This window comes from Heterocephalus glaber, unplaced genomic scaffold (genome assembly GCF_053883595.1).
Source record: "Heterocephalus glaber isolate CG9 unplaced genomic scaffold, H.glaber_assembly_v1.0 deba00001687, whole genome shotgun sequence".
Classification (NCBI taxonomy): Eukaryota; Metazoa; Chordata; class Mammalia; order Rodentia; family Bathyergidae; genus Heterocephalus; species Heterocephalus glaber.
In genome coordinates, this window is record NW_028258412.1 from 398,330 (window position 1) to 414,131 (window position 15,802).

Consider the following 15,802-nt stretch of genomic DNA (forward strand, 5'->3'; position numbering starts at 1 on the left):
GAAGCCCAGGCAGCCGGCGGGCCCTGGTGATAGCACCCTATCTGCAGATGCAGCGCTGGTCCGCGTGGCCTCCGAGTTATTTCTGGCCGGGTGGCAGCACTGCGGTCTGTGCGACGGCGGGCTTTCAGGGCCTGTAAGGAGCGGGCTGGCTCTGTGGTCAACGCCTCCCGCTCCAGAGCAAGCCAGGCCACCGACCTCTCGCCATGGCCTCCCGTGAGTCTGGGGTCAGGTCTGCTTCCTGGGCAGACGTGGGTTAGGAGGCATTCTGGTCATCTTGGCAGTAATAGGGAAAGGGTTGTATCAGGTTGGGGAATTTCAGCCAGCGCGTGGGGTGGTGGAGAGGCTCCGGGGCTTACAGGGCTACGGGCCTCAGGAGCTGCATGGAGCCAGGCCAAGCGTCCCGTTGAGGGACGCCGCCTGGGTGTCCCCCAGTCCTCCGGCTCATTTCAGCCCTTCTCTTCCAGGGCCGCGCGGGGCGCTCAGCCTACTGCTGCTACTGCTGGCACCGCCAAGCCTTGCAGCTGTGGGCTGCCCCGAGCCTTGTAGCTGCGCGGGGACGCAGGTGGACTGCGGGCGCCGCGGGCTGACGTCGGCCTCGCTGCCCGCAGTCTTCCCGCCCGACACCACAGAACTGGTGCTGACCGGCAACAACTTGACGGCGCTGCCGCCTGGGCTGCTGGACACGCTGCCCGTGCTGCGCGCCGCGCACCTGGGCGCTAACCCCTGGCGCTGCGACTGCCGCCTGGTGCCGCTGCGCGCCTGGCTGGCCGGCCGCCCCGAACGCGCTCCCTACCGCGATCTGCGCTGCGTCTCACCCCCTGCGCTGCGCGGCCGCTTGCTGCCCTACCTAGCCGAGGAGGAGCTGCGCGCCGCATGCGCACCCGGCCGACTCTGCAGGGGGTCGCTGGCGACTCAGCTTTTGCTGCTCGGCCTCGGGCTGCTACACGCCCTGCTCCTGGCACTGCTGCTGTGCCGCCTGCAGAGGCTGCGCGCCCGCACCCGCACCGCGCACCAGTCACCGCTGACCGCCCCACTAGTGGACAAGCCCGCCGAGGCAGGTGTGTCCTAAGAGGAGGGGACTAGCGTCGATCATCGATCATCGTAGGTCTGCAAAGTCGATGCAACCCTTCCCGGAGGAGCCCTCGCCCGCTCTTGGATCCGCCTTGGCCTCTGCCCAGCCTCCCAGACTCTCTGAGACCCAAAGGCCCTAATCCATAGTGAGGAGTGAGACGACCTACACCCTCTACGCTTGGGGAGGTAGAGGTGCCCAGCTACAGCACAATACTTAGGAGCCTCCCCTCCCCTCCCCATTCCATGCTGAATAAACCCTTCTAATCTAGCCTATCTCTGCACCAGTGACCTTGGATCCCACTCGCCAAACCCCAGAAAAGGCCCCAGGAAGGCTGTGCAAGGGACACAATTACATCTTCACACTGGGCCAAACTGGCCTGGGGCAAGCAAAAGTCAGTGAGTAAACTCCCTTGCCCCGCAGTCACAGGTCACTGTGGGTAGTGTGGACAGAGAGGACATCCACAATGTAGACAGGCAAACAGAGGATGCATAGAGGATTCTTGTAAGCAGTGAGGGGCCACAAGGACGTGCTGAGGACAGCTCAGGGCTTGAGGTGACCCGCCTCCCCTGCTGCGTTGACAGCTTTCAGAGCAGTTGTGGTAAACTGAAATCGGGATGTGTGTGTGCTGAGAACACTCAGGTGGGGTCTGCAATCCATCTGAGTGTGTAGTCAGCCTCTGGAGAGTGTGGGGGCCTGGAAGGTAGAAGCCATGGAAATCCCCTTCGGGTGTGAGTGGGTAACAAGGTCTTTGGCCCTTAGTGAGCTAGGCCCCAGGCCCCTCCAGATACACTAGATCTTTCTATCCTTGATCCCAAATCCACAGCAGCAGCTCCAGCCCCCTACCCCTTCTGCCAGGACTTAAAGCCCACACTGGGAACACTGTCCTCACCCTCGCACTGTCGCCACAGCTGCTGCCCCCCCCCAGGCTCCTGAGCTACACCACACTGGCCCTGCCTCCCAGCTAGACCTATGCACATGCTGTTCTTTCTGCCTGGCACATGGTGCCCTTCGCACCACTGCCCCTTGCTTATCCCCTACTTTTGCAGCAAGTCCCCCCTCCCTGCTGTTTCCCTCAGGAAAGCTTCCCCAACTCCCAGACTGGCAAGGGAGCTTCTCAGGACCCTCTAGTCCCCCTCTAGTCTTCTGCCCCAGTCCTGGCCCTGGCACTGAGCAATCAGGTCCTCAGACTCTTCCCTGGGTGCCTGGCACAGGCTGCTAACAAGGAGGACAGAGTACCCCTCTGATGCCTTCCTCACTATTGGAGCCAGCTTAGGGATGCTTAGGACAGGGTCCCTCTCTCGTCCTTGGTGTGGTCCCATCCACCTGGCCCTGTGAACAATGAAGGCTGTTCTCTGAGAACCCCCAACAGGACTGGGTGAGGAGCCTCAGGGCTAGGCACAGGAAAGCCTGGGCCCCCACTAACTGCCACTGACCAGGTCGGGAGGCTGTCCCTGACACAGCTTTTGTCCTGGTCTTTGTTGGACAAGATGGATGGCCCTCTGGTAGGGCTGATGCTATCTCGAGGCTGCTGGTCAGAAGCAAGGCAATAGCCACCCCCTCCTTTGTGGACAGGTGTGGGGCATCCGGCTCATTGTGGGCTGTAGCCAACTGTCCGGTTGTCCATCCGGCCTTATCGGCACATCAGACACTGGCCCTCTTTGTACAAATGAACTGCCCACCTACCCTCCCCAGGAGTGGCTGGCACTTCCCCCCCAGAAGCTCTGATGGAGGTCAGAGGTAGCAGTCAAGGTACACAAGCAACTCCTTAAACTCTTATCTGAACACGATACAGGGTGGTGGTGGGGAGTGTTCCGTCTGCTTTCCAGTGAAGGAAACCAGGTCCCAGACAGGGATCCCTACTGGGCCCCAGAGTTCTCTCTGTGGCTGAATGGAGGGCAAAGCTGAGACAAGTCCCTGGGGCCCCCACATTTCTCCTCACTGAAGCCCTTGGGGGAAATGCAGGAACTAGGAAAAAGTGGGCCCGGGGTTCTAGGTGGCCCCAAACTGAGAAGGAGGTACCCCCTGGGCTATGGGATGAGGCCCCAGCAGGAGCTATGGAAAGGAGCCCAGACCCACTGCCCTCTGTTCACAAGGCTTGAGGGCTCCAGGGCCAGTGCCTGGTGGAGAGGGTGGGCATGGAGGCCCTGAAGGGCAGGAGCTTTGAAGCCATTCGGGCTTTTCTGATGGGGGAACAAGACTAAGATCACAGTGTGCAGACATAAGGAAGAAGTCTTGTGTACTGACCAGTGGGGCAGCTGAACCCCAGGTTCCTCTAGGTCTACCCCATAGTGTAGACTGGCTGATGCCGGGGTACTGACCACCCGGGTGGGAGCACAGCCTGCCTTGCTAACTGTCCTCCTCTAGGGGACTAGGAGTCCCCAATCCCAACTCCTGACCCTGCGCTGACCTTCCCATGTACTGAGCCTGGGGCCTCAACTTCCAAAGAATTCAGGGAAGTGGATGGTCCCAGCTCAGTGCCCCTGAATGGCCCTACCAGGGGAGGAGAGCTGCACACACTCCTCCTAGCCCCCTGCCCCAGCATGTCTGCCACTTCATAGAAAACACACCTCCCTCAAGGCCTCCTGCTCACTGACCAGCTGTTGCCCTCTGTGGCCTCAGACTCCCCTCAGACCAGCACAAACTAGGCAGCCCCGCCCAGACCCCCACACTTCCTGGCCTTAGGGAAGCCCTGCATTGCAATGATCAGAAGGAACTGCAGCACACTGCCCAGCAGCCTCCCTGGACTCCTTAGGGGGAGGCCCAGACCTCAGTGCACCTGTCTCACTAGCCAGGCACTCCACACCTTCCCTAGGGCCACATCCCTGCCCTGGTGCCCTCCTTCCTGTTCTGTCGCCCCTCTTCAAGGCTCCTTTCAAGCCCCACTCTGCCCTCTCGGTCTGACACAGGACCCTCTGTCTAGGTCTGTTTCCACCTCTGGTGTCTGCGCACAGCCAGACAGCAAGCAACTGACCAAAGAGTCGAACAAATGGAGTCCCAGCAAGGGAGAAGGCAGCCCCGGAGTAGACACAGCCAGGACATCCCAACGAGAGCCTCTACCTCCTCATTGTGGAGTGGATGGGTGCCCTGGCCCTCACCGGGCCTGGCGCAGGGTCCGGTCCTCCCCTCCTGCGGTGCAACCCTAGGGAAGCACCAGAGGGCGCTCGCGGCTTGCATAAAACTCCAGCGAAGCGGATAACGCAGGCGGAGGTTGGTGCTAGGGGTGCAGACAGCCAGGGTCCTCCGAGAAACAGACAGGGAGAAGAGACAACTTGTCCATGCTACAGAGGACGGCCGCGAGAGGGGCGAGCAGGTTGCCCCATCTGGAGGTTGCGACGGGGCGTCGCGCGGCCACTGACAGACAGGGAGTGGGTGAGCGCGGCCGCCTCCCCTCCCCTCGCGGGCGCAGTGACAGCCCGTCAGCCACGAAGATAAGGGACCTCTTCCGCCGGTGTGGGGGCGGGGGCCAGCCCAGGTGTGCCCTCCCCCCTCCTACTGGTGTTTGCTCCGCAAACACTTATTGGGTCCCTGCTGTGTGCATCGCGTGGAGGGCTGAATGGGCAACAGTGAGGGCAGCCCAGGACACGGCTTCTGCTCCTACACCTCCGGACCACCTTAGGGACCAGGCTTGCGTTGAAGTGCTCCGTTGGGCCCGTGCCAGCCTGGGGACGCCTCTGAGCTGGGCTGACCTGCCTGGGGCCCCATGGAGGAGGCCTGGGAAGGTGTGGGGGGCCCAAGTCTAGGCCACGTGGTGGGGGGGATCGCACCCGCTGCCCAGACAGAGCAACAACATTGGGGTGGGTGGCGGAGCCCTGGGGGCCCATAGCTCATTGCACCGTCTGCGCCCACCCCCGGCGTTTCCGATGGAAGACAGGCAGCTGGTGATAAATCACCAGCTCCCACCCCCACCCACCAGGGCCAATCGGTGGGGAAGAGGGGCTGCAGAGGCAGTGTGTGACAGAGACAAGGCCTGAGACAGAGACAGGAGACAAGAGAGGGAGAAACAAGGAGATAGAGACAGAGGCCAGTTGACACCCACCAGGTCCTTACTGGGGTGTCTGATCCCCCCTCCCAGGGTACCCCCTCCACAAGCCCATCTGGAAACCAGCTGAAAGCCACCCCCAACCCGGGCTGACCCCAACAGGGAGGTGGAGGAGGAGGGAGCCAGGTCTTCGAAGCTTAACTCCAGCTCCCCTGGGAGGCCCATAAATCAGCAGGGGGCACTCGGGAAGCACTCCCCCAGGCAGAGTGAGGGGCTTCAGGGTCACTGAACCTGGTGACTAGGCCTGGCCTTGGCTGAGTCCCTCCCTCTTTAAACAGCCCTCTGGGGATCCCCCAGCCCCCAACTCTTTTTCACTGGCACAGTCAACTGGCCTCCAGCCATCTATACCCAGGGCTGTCTACACTGGATGCATACACTCCTTGCCCTCTTCTCCCTCCACCAACAGGAGCTGCCTGCAAGGGAGTGATGTGTCCCCATGAGGAGAACCCCTTGGGACTGGTTTGTTGCTGGTCCCTTAGGAACTGAGGGTCAGCAGGTCCTTCCCAATGAAGCCCTCACCAGGGATTCACTCTGTGTGGTCAAGTTGGAACACCCTGTTGAACTGAGTCAGCGTGGTTCTGTGTGTGGAAGACCCACCTGAGAATTATTGTCAATGGCATAAGAGGAGAACTGGAGGGGAAGATTGTGTGCTGTTGATTTTTCTGGAGAAGCTTGCCGTGCCTGGTTTTCCTGATACGAACTTGGCTGTTCTCATGTCAGAGGAGCTGGGGTCCTCTCTGTCACCAGGGATGGCTGCTGTCAGGGGAGCTCTGGTGTTTGACTTGAGCATCAGTTCCTGGCTCCAGTGCAGATCCCTCAGCTGGTGGCATGGATCCTTTACTCCAGCACAGACTTTCTCGCTTCCACCACTGGCCTTTGGGCCTTCGCAGTTCAGATCCTTGGTATGAACTTGCAGGAGACATTGCCCTGGGCTCTAGGCCTCTGGCTGGATTCATGCAGGACATTGCCTTGGGCTCTACGCCTTTAGCTAGACATATATAGGACATTGCCATGGGATCCAGGCCCTCGGCTGGATTCTTTGGGTCTCTAGAGTGTGGACAGATCTCTTGCACTCCTCTGCATTTGACTTTTTGGGTGAATATTATAAAATAATCCTATAAATTTTATGTCCTGTATTAAATCTATTCCCTTGCAAACCCTGACGACAACATTCTGCCAAATGGAAATGCTATCCATACCTCCTTCCGCCCTGCCTTCCTGTCACCTCCCCCTAGGGTGCTGAGGGCTGGCTGGACAAAAGGTGCTGAGAGATGAGCCAGGTGAGCCCCCCAGGTGTAATCACCCTATACACACACACACACACACACACACACACGCACGCGCGCGCGCGTGCGCGCGCGCGCACACACATGGCAGGTGTGACATCAGTACCCAGTGAGAAAGGCTTGAGAGAGCTCCTGGGATGGTTCCCAGGACCTGCAATGTATAGTCAATATATACCCCCAATGCCAGGACCCCTAATCTCACAGGGCCTGCCTCAGCAATCCCTGTCCAAGATTTATCCTGCAGGCAACCCCTCAGGTCCCACATGTTGGAGTTAAGATCTCCTTGTACACAAGGAGACACAAACACCCACTGTGGAATCCCTTGTGCTTATATCAGGGAGTGCTAGAGCTGAACAGAAGGTTGTAGGCATTTTCTTTTCTAGAAAGATCTCAGAGCTCTTGGGATTGTGTTTGAGAGAGGCACTGAGTGTCCTGTAGGCTGGCCTGGACCTAAACACATGGAGGATCCATGTGAGTGGATCCTTGGGTGTTAAAACAAACCCTGGGCTGGGGATTTAGCTCAGTGGTACCGCCCACCTGCCCCTGAAAGTGCAAGGACTGGAGTTCAATTCCCCAGTACCAAAACAAACAAACAAACAAACAAAAAACCCCTCAAGTCAGGCACTAGAGATATCTCAGGGAAAGGTACAGCAAGGGCAGAGGCAGAAGGGTTGAGGATTGGGAATTCAGGCCCCTTGGTCCCAAATCCTTACCCAGTAGAGGCCTCTTCCCCCTTCCTACCCCCAGCCCTCCTGATGGAGCTAGCCTCCTCCTCCCCCCACTGGGATTGTCTGCACTTTGAGGTCCCTGAGGGTTCACCTAGCTCTGTTTAAGTGGTCAGACAAATCAAGCGGCTCTGAGCTTGGCAGGTCCATGTGTGGCCAAGGCAGAGGGTTCTAGGGCACCCTCAGCAGGAGCCAGCCTCCCCCTACCAGGTATGGCTCACAGAGGACCCCAAGGTCAGTCCCACAAGGTCACTGCACCTCAAGTGGGTAAAGGAACTTTCAGAGGAGCTAGAAGGGGATCCTCCCTGCTCTGCCTGATGACCACTGGGATGTGTGGTCATGGACCATGGGGAAACAGGTTCCGCATGGCAGCTGCTTTTCTTCCCTGAGTGGTATGGATAGAGCTAGTATGTCTATCCCTAAGAAGGCCATGGCTGGGGACTAGAGGGTCCAATGAGATGAGAATGGGGGTCCCTGGACAGCAGTGGCCTATGGAGCAGCCCAAGGCCTCTGCCCTAGGCTGTTCAGGCCTGATCATAACCCCAGGGACACTTCATCTGGGATGTCCCAGATGGAGGAGGAGCTCCAAGGAGGTACCTGTGGGTGGACCCAAGGTGGGGCTCTGTCCAAGACTCTGCATGGAAATCTATCTTGATATGATTTGTATGGGGGGGGGTGCTTTTCTCTTCTTTTTTTTGAATTTAAAGATGCTTGTGAAAAATTACAGCCGTTCTTTGCAGATGCCAAGGAAAGGCTTCTGTCTGAGCAAGGCTAGGGGTGGAGCCTATCCAACATGCCCACCTGTGCCCTCTTGCCCACTAAGGTACTCTTTATGGGCTGTGTCACCCTCTTTCAGGAATGTCGCTAGCAGGGTGGCCTAGGAAAGAACCAGCAATGCAGGTTAGAGGGGACAGAAGCCACGGATGTGGTCATCCTGAAAGAGGGAACCCCGGGGGGCCATCCACATTCTTTTTGTTAGTGTTGTTTTGTTTTGGTGGCTAGGCCCTCACATATGCTAGGCAAGCAAGCATTCTACCACTGATCTATACTCCCAGCCCTTTCTAAAATTTTTAAGACGGGGTCTTGCTAAGTTGCCTAGGCTGGCCTTGGATTTATAATATTCCTGCCTCAGCCTCCCAAGTAACTGGAATTACAGGTGTGCACGTCCACATCTAGCTTCCAGCAACATTCCATCAACAGGAGAAGTGGGGACAGACCTGTTTGTGGAAAGCCCAAGGTTTTTCCCGATACTAAATAACTTACTTGTCCTGGGATCCCCAGGGGACTCTATTTTGTAGGTCTCTACAGTTCCTTGGTCTCAGGTTCCTGATCTATAGGTCCCTTTTCTTAGTGTCTCTGGTCTCAGGAGGGCCTGCTGAGCCAATCTGTGCTCTACAGGTGCCTGTCCTGTGGTCCTAGTCTGGGGTTCAGTGATCCTCATCTTCCCTTTTGGGGGACATCCATGGTTGTCTCTGGGACATTAGTCAATCTCTTCTGTGTGCTGGGGATCCACTGCTGCCAAAATCATCCCAGAGGACCCCACCCCCAAGCCTCTTGTAGCAAAACCAGGAGGACGATTAGCCAGAGCATGGGGTGTATTCCCAGGTCCCCTGTGGAGGAGGGTTGTTACTAAGACTCACTGGCACACACTCAGCCTTAACTCACAAACCTGAGTCCTGGCTATACTTTAGTGCTGCAGTGGGTCCTCCCCAAATCCTCCCCCAGAGTCCTCCTACTCCTCCCAGAGTCTCTTTCTCTGAGTCTTCCTGAGTGGGGAGTTCTTCCTGAGGCTTCCTGGAGTTCTTCTGAAGTCCTCCCAGCTTCTCTGGCATGGGCTGCCATACTTTGGATTGGTTCCCCAGGCAACAGGATGGAGTTCTATGGGCACCACCAGAGCTGCAAGCCTTGAACTGCTCCTTGTCCTGGGGGTCAAGATGGGCAGTAGGCATAGCAGTCTTTGAAGAGACGAGGCTATGCTATAGCCCTGCCTCCTGAGTGACGGTGTTTGGTGCCATTCAGTGGCTGGTAGGTCTTGCCTGTCTGGCTCCCCCAGGCCTCAGGAACAGGGATGGTCAAGCTTCAAAGCAGGCGAGACCCCAAACAGGGCTCAGGGGTCACCTATCCCTTGTTCCTGCACATCTCTGTGTCCTGACATTCCCCTGTCCTCCGCGGGCATGGTGGTCTCCATGCTGGACTCCACCTCTGCCTTGGCGTCCTCATGCAGTGTCCCCAGGTACTTTTAGGGCTCTTCATATCCTGTCTGGAATGGGTGGAGACCCTGCACGCACACGTATGCACATGCATGCACACACATGCATCCCAACAGTCTCCTGCCCTGGAAAAGATGACACGTCCAGGGTGAATGGACCAGCAGCTAGCCACACAGGGTCTGAGTAGCAAGCCTCTCAAGTGTCTCCCAGTGTGCTGGGCCACCATCAGAGTGTGCGTGTATGTGTGTGTGTGTGTGTTTAAGTACCACACTGTGCACACGTATGGGGGTATCAGAGAGGTACACCTCCCCATCCTCCCCATGTGAGTTTGTTTGTGTCTCCACTCACCTGTGAGCCTGTATCTGTGTCCATGCACCTCCCACAGACATGTTGGTACCCCAAGCTCATCCTGTGAATGTCTGTGCACCAGCACTCCCTGGCCCATGCATGCCCATGTCCTCACACCTCCTGTATTCTCGTGTCCTGCCTCCCTGCCTCCCCCGCCCCGCCACCCCGCTGAGACAACCTGCCCCTTCCCGCCCTGCCATGTGTACACAGACTCTTGTTTTCTCTGCCTTGCGGGCCAGGGGTGTGCTCGTAAATCGTGCAGTCGATGACACATTTATCCCGAGGGCGGCTGGCGGTGTGAATTTATGGCTGCACCTCCTGGCTGTGGCAGGACAGGAGCTGGGACACCTCATAGGCAGGCACCTCTAGGCCACTCCGCTGCACTGTCATGGTGCTACAGCGGCAAGGGCTGGGCCCGGAGGAGCTCAGGAATGCACCCTAACCCTTTGCAAGGCTTTGCCTTGCTCAGAAACTACAATTTTAGGGTATTTGGGACTTACGGGCAGCCAGGAGCCAGACCAGCTGTGCCTGGGCAAGGGCTGAGCACACTGGGGCTGCATGCTTGCCCAAGGCAGAGAGGCCAAGAGGTCCGCCTCATGTGGACCAGTCCAGCTGACTTGTCCAGTGTGCTTCTCAGTCTTCCCACCTGTAAAATGGGGAAATAGCTTCGAGGTGCCAGGAGGAGCAGGGTGTGTGGAGGGCTGCTTTCCTGAGGTGTGAGCTACGCACACTGTGCTGCCAGGCCTGCTGGGAGCACTGTGGATTAGGGGAGGACCGTGAGAATGTGGAACTTGAGGGCAACTGGGGCTGTGCACAGGGAGAAGGAACCATGCTGATACAGTCAGGGCAGGAGGGCCCCTCAGCACATCTGCCCTCCTCTGCCTTGTAATGAGGAAACTGAGACCCAAGAAGGTACAGAGGGCCAAGGCCATGTAGGGCAGGAGTACAAGGGGCCTGAAGACTGAGAATTCCCGCTCCTGCCCCCATGCAAGGTAAGGGTCCTAGGCTTGACCCCCTCCCTGGACAGCATCCTCTGTTCTACAAAGCCTGGGGGTGGGGTGCTGCCAAGGGTTCCAGGGTTGGATGGGGAGATGATAGAGCAAGTCAGGTCCTGTTAGGGCCATAGCTGTGGGGGGGGGGGTCTGGGCCCCTCCCCTCGGTCTGTCCATCTGTGCAAAGGGTCGGGTCTCCAGGGGACACTCTGCCGGCCTCCAACTCCCCCCCATCTCTGGTCCCCAGCCCACCCCGCACCGCCTGCTGTCAGGATGAGCGATGGCCATACCCCTCCCTGGGCCCACGGCCCCAGGCCCGGTTCCTGCTCATTAGCCACTGACACTGTTTGCTTTTCCCGCCAGGGACGCCCCGTCACAGGCCATTTCTCCCAGCACCCCCCACCCCTCAAGGGCCCGCCCGGGGGTCCAGGGTGCTGGGCTGTGGGGGATGCCAATGCAGGGTAGGACCTGCATGTGGCTCCTAGGACATCATCTGCATGTCCTGAGGGGAGGGCCGTGGACATCCCACAGCCTTGCAGGGCCCTGACCACGTTGCACAGCCAGTCTGCAGAGGGAGTGAGACCACTGCCACAGAGCACTGGCTCGCCTACACGGTGGTGCCCATACAACCGCGAGGAGGTCCACAGTGGGAGGGGCTCTGGCAGGAGGCACCAGGCTCCCAGTTTCCATCTCCGTCTCTCTTTATCCTGGCCTCTAACTCTGGGTCTCCGCCCTCAGTCCCATCTCATAAATGACCACTGAGTCATCAGCCCCACCCAGAACCCCCTGTCCCCTGCCAAAGACCCCACATACAACCTAGGGGTACAGGTCCCAGGGCCGCAGGCACTCCTCCCTCAGGCACCCCGCCCAGTGTGGCCACAGCTGGGCAGCATCAGGGCCCGAAGGCCAGTGGCAGCCAGTCCTTCACTTAAAAATGTGTTTGTGATTTCGGCGGCGGGGCGATAACGGTGACGAATGGCCCGCCTGCCCCATGGGGCCCTCAGCCCATCTGGTTTGACTTTGGCCTGTCTGTCGGTGCCCTTGGGCCCCTACCCCATCCTCAGGAGTATCCCCAGAGTGAGGCTGAGGACTGCTGTGTGGAACCCCAGGTAGTTCTCCACCTCTGCACTGGCCCACCCCCTCCATCAAGTCTGACCCCTCATTTTCATGGGCCTCTCTTGGCTGTGCCAACCCAGGATGCCAGCTCTGAGCACTGGCTGGAGTGAGGGTGAAGGGGCACAGGCCCTGCCTTCCCCACTATCAAATGTGGAGTAGTGAGCACCCACCATGGCCAGAGGCACTGAGGCAAAGGTGATGGGGCGGGCCTAGGTGGAGGGAAGGCAGAGTGGCTGGGTGGGACCTGGCCCTGAGCAGCAGCCCATGTGGTCATTGTCAGCCAGAATTTCTGACAGGGCTCTGGACCCTCTTCTAGCCTCTGCAGCCTCCAGACCATTGATTATCCAGTGGGAGGGGTGGCTTCCGGGTCTGGCCTCAAGCTCAGCTGGGGGGTCAATGGGGTCAAGCCTGAGTGTACCCCTCCTCCCCCAACCCTTCCCTTCCTTTCCTCTCCTCTTGGGGCTGCCCAAGGAAGGCAGAAAGATCTGGGGTCTACCTCTAGACATGGGGTGGCCCCATGTCACCCAGACCTCTGCTCCTGACCACCATGCCATAGCAAGCACCCTGGCCAGGGTCTGAGACCCTCGACCCTAAGAAGTAGGAAGACTCATGGACAGCCCCTTGGGATATGGTCGGGGTCTACTTGAATTACATGGCCCTAGGGACAGGGGCTCATGCATTCTTCTAAAACGTTCCTGAGCCCTGCCTGCCCAGGTCACAGACAGGAGTCAGACCAGCCTTCAGCAGGCTAAGGGGAAGTAGAGGTGCTCGGAGGTCCTCAGACCCATCTCAGGGGTTTGGAGAGGGCCCTGTGAGGAATAGGCAGGGCCTAGATGCCTAAGAAAGCAGAGCTCCAGGGGGTGTGGGAGTCACCTCCACAAGTCCCCTCCATTGCTCCTGCCCCCCACCATGGAGACAGCTGTAGGGAGAGGGGAGGGGCAGCTCTGGGTCAAGAACCCCACCTCTTCCCTCCAAGGCAGGAAAATCCCTCTGCCTCAGTATCACATTGTTGAGAATTAACTTTGTTGAAATAAAAATTGGTCTTGGTATTAACTTGGCCTCCAGGATTTTCTCCGGGATCCCAGAGGCTGCAGGGAGGTCAGACACCCATTCCCAGAGCCAGCTGCCAGCTCAGGTTTCAAGGGTGCCAATGACCTCCTAATCCTTGGGACATAGTGCCTGGTTCCTCAGGGTCAAGAGAGGTGTTACAACCCCTGCCTTCACTGACCTCAGCCCATGAACCCTTGCCCCCTGCTTCCTCCCCCACATCTCCATGTGCCTTGGCCGCCATAGCTGATGAGCCACAGAACACCCACCCCCCCATCCCTAAGGGTCTTGCCATAGCTTCAGCCTCACAACTTCTCTGGACTTCAGTTTCCTCATCTATAAAATGGGAGGCAGGCTCCCAAGATTCTGAGCAGACAGGGTGGCTGGGGACAGATGTGTACAGACACCATCAGAGAAATGTCAACTGGTAGCACATCAATGCCCCTTCCAAGAGGCAAACACCCCAGTGTGTAGCCATGTCCAGAATATTCTGGAGGGTGAGAGCAGGTGGGCACCACCCATATCTCTATAGAGGGCATCATGTAGGTACACAGGCCCTCATGCTTCGGGACGGACTGTCTAGCCACTGACGGAAACTGGTATCCCTGACTCAGCCAGTGGGGTGAGGACAAAGAAAGCCACATCTGCAGGTATCACAGAGGCCTTCCCATGTCCACCATCCAAGCACAGGAACTGATCCTATCTGGGCTACCAAAAAGGACTACAGCCGCCAAAGTTACATGAAGTTATCCCTTAGTTTCCAAGGAGTATTGGGCCCAAGACCACCACCCTCCCTAGGTTACCAAAACCCAGGGATGCTTAAGTTTCTTATTTAAAAAAGATGTACTATTTTCATAGAACCTACACACATTCTCCCATATACCTAAATCATCTCTAGATTACTTATAATACCTACTACAGTATAACTGCTATATAAACTGTTGTATTTTTCTGAGAATAATGACCAAAAAGTCTATGTGTTTAGTACATAAACAATTTTTTAAAAATATTTGCACTCTGCAGTTGTTTGAACCCATGGCTCTGGAACCCACTAGGATAGAGGCTGACTCCTTCTGCCTGGAGAACAGATTTATTTGCAGCTGCCCTGAAGAACTGCTTGGGGTCTCACTCCCCATGTGGTCCCCTCTGGTTCTGGGGGTGGGGTGTCACTGGGGTGGTGGGTCTGAGTGAGACTGTACCATGAACACAGGCATGAGGACCTGAGGATGGAGGTGGCCTCAGCTGGCCTGTGGGCAGCCAACCCTCATCCTGGTAGCCAGAGGGTGGTGACACTTCCCTGCTGGTGGTCCTCTTGCAGCCTCATTTGACTATCCCCAGCAGTGTATTTGGGGGGGTGGGGTGCAGCCTGGGAATGAGCTAGGATGGGGGCCTGGGAACGAAGGCAGTGGCCCCCGGGGATGGTCGAGTGGGCCCAGCTGTTGCAGCCTGGCTCCAATTCCCGCTCTGCACTGAGGCTGGTCCCTGGGGCCGAGGCTGGTGGTCTGCCCAGGAGGTAGGGGGGGCATGGGGGCTGTACCTTCCTCCAGGCAGTGGTCCCTGGGGCAGCAGGGGCAGGAGGGAGCTACCTGCATGCTGAAGGGCAGAACTGGCCATCAGGGACGGTTCTCATGTCCCCCACCTCACCCCCACCCCATGTGCAGCAAGCCCCACAACCTGCTCTGAGCACCTGAATCTTCAGGAGGCCCCTATCCCACCCTCATCTGGCACCCAGGCCAACTCCTGGGCCAGTATTCAAGAAAAGGGGACACAGATGTTTTTCTGCCCCTTGTCTGCACCCCAGCACCTTGCTTTTACACCACGAGCCTGGTGTAGAATTTTGCTAGGTCTAGTCCTTCTGTCCACAAAGCCTCTCTATCAAAATCAACCTAAAACTCCTACTCACACTTGAAGACCCCATGCACTATCCCTGTCCCCAGGAAGATACACTGAACACTGGGCCCTGAATCAGTCTAGTGACATTGTCTTTTCAAGACCCCTTCCTAGTGTCCTTCATCTAGTATAAGGCTGGATCCCAGAGTGCAGTACACAGTTCCTGTTCTGTGAGCGAAGGGTTCACACATTAAAGAGGCCTTGTTCCCCCATGCCTCAGTCTCCTCATCTGACTGTCTTTGGATGAAGACACCCCGTGGGTCCTACCAGAGCAAGTCTATTCTGGGTGGAGTCTGAGGCTGCTCAGTACTTGGAGAAGGTTGGAGGGACTGTGAAGGGGCTGATGTGCTGTGAGGGAGTGCAAGTCTCCCCCATAGCAGGGCAGTAGGGCCTAGCAGGCCTCTCCTCAAAGCCTTGGCCAACTTCGGCGGAGGCACGGGCACAGCGGCTGGTGAGGTGGAGGCCCAAGGGGGAATCTTCTTACCTCTAAATCCCTCCCGCTCGCCTGTTGGCCCCTAGGGAAGCCCTGTGATGCAGGAACTTGATATTTTAAGACTTAAAGCAAATGTTTCTGGGGCCCGAGCTGCAGAGGAGCCTGCCCAGATCTCGTGGGGGCAGGGCCAGTGCAGAAGAGAGGACCCCTCCCTATTCCTGCCCCCAAGCCACCCTACCCCTCCCTGGGTTGCAGTCTCTGATGACCGGAGACAGGGTGGAGCCCCTTGATCACTGAGGACAGGAGGTCTGGCATGGCCTCCCTGCCCTGCTGGCCCCTCTCCCTTGGGTCTCTGACACCAGATGAGGCCCATCAGATGCCCTGAGCCCCTCAGGGCTGGCCTTGCCTGATCCAGAGCCCAGAGATGCTACTGTATACTTTGTTCTGCCATCATCAGGGTGGGCATGCCCAAGTGCTAGTTTTGAGCTACTAGCAGAAGTCACCTGGAGCTGAGGGCTAAAAATCTGAAGCTTCCCACATGACAGGGTAGCAGATCTGGGATCGACTGGCTATGTCTGCCTGGGGTACAAGAGTGAGAGTGGGCACTAGTGTGATGAGCCTGCTCCAAGGAGGAAGACCAGCAA

General features: G+C 57.8%; 1 protein-coding gene across 1 annotated transcript; it reads left to right on the forward strand.

Annotated features, from left to right (window-relative positions):
* Positions 1–73: 73 nt before the first annotated feature.
* Positions 74–1,339, forward strand: Gp1bb (glycoprotein Ib platelet subunit beta). Its single transcript, XM_004843256.4, has 2 exons — positions 74–213; positions 465–1,339. Exons 1-2 carry the CDS (start codon positions 204–206, stop codon positions 1,067–1,069), a joined length of 615 nt encoding a protein of 204 aa, XP_004843313.2. The 5' UTR covers positions 74–203; the 3' UTR covers positions 1,070–1,339.
* The last annotated feature ends 14,463 nt before the right edge of the window (positions 1,340–15,802 follow it).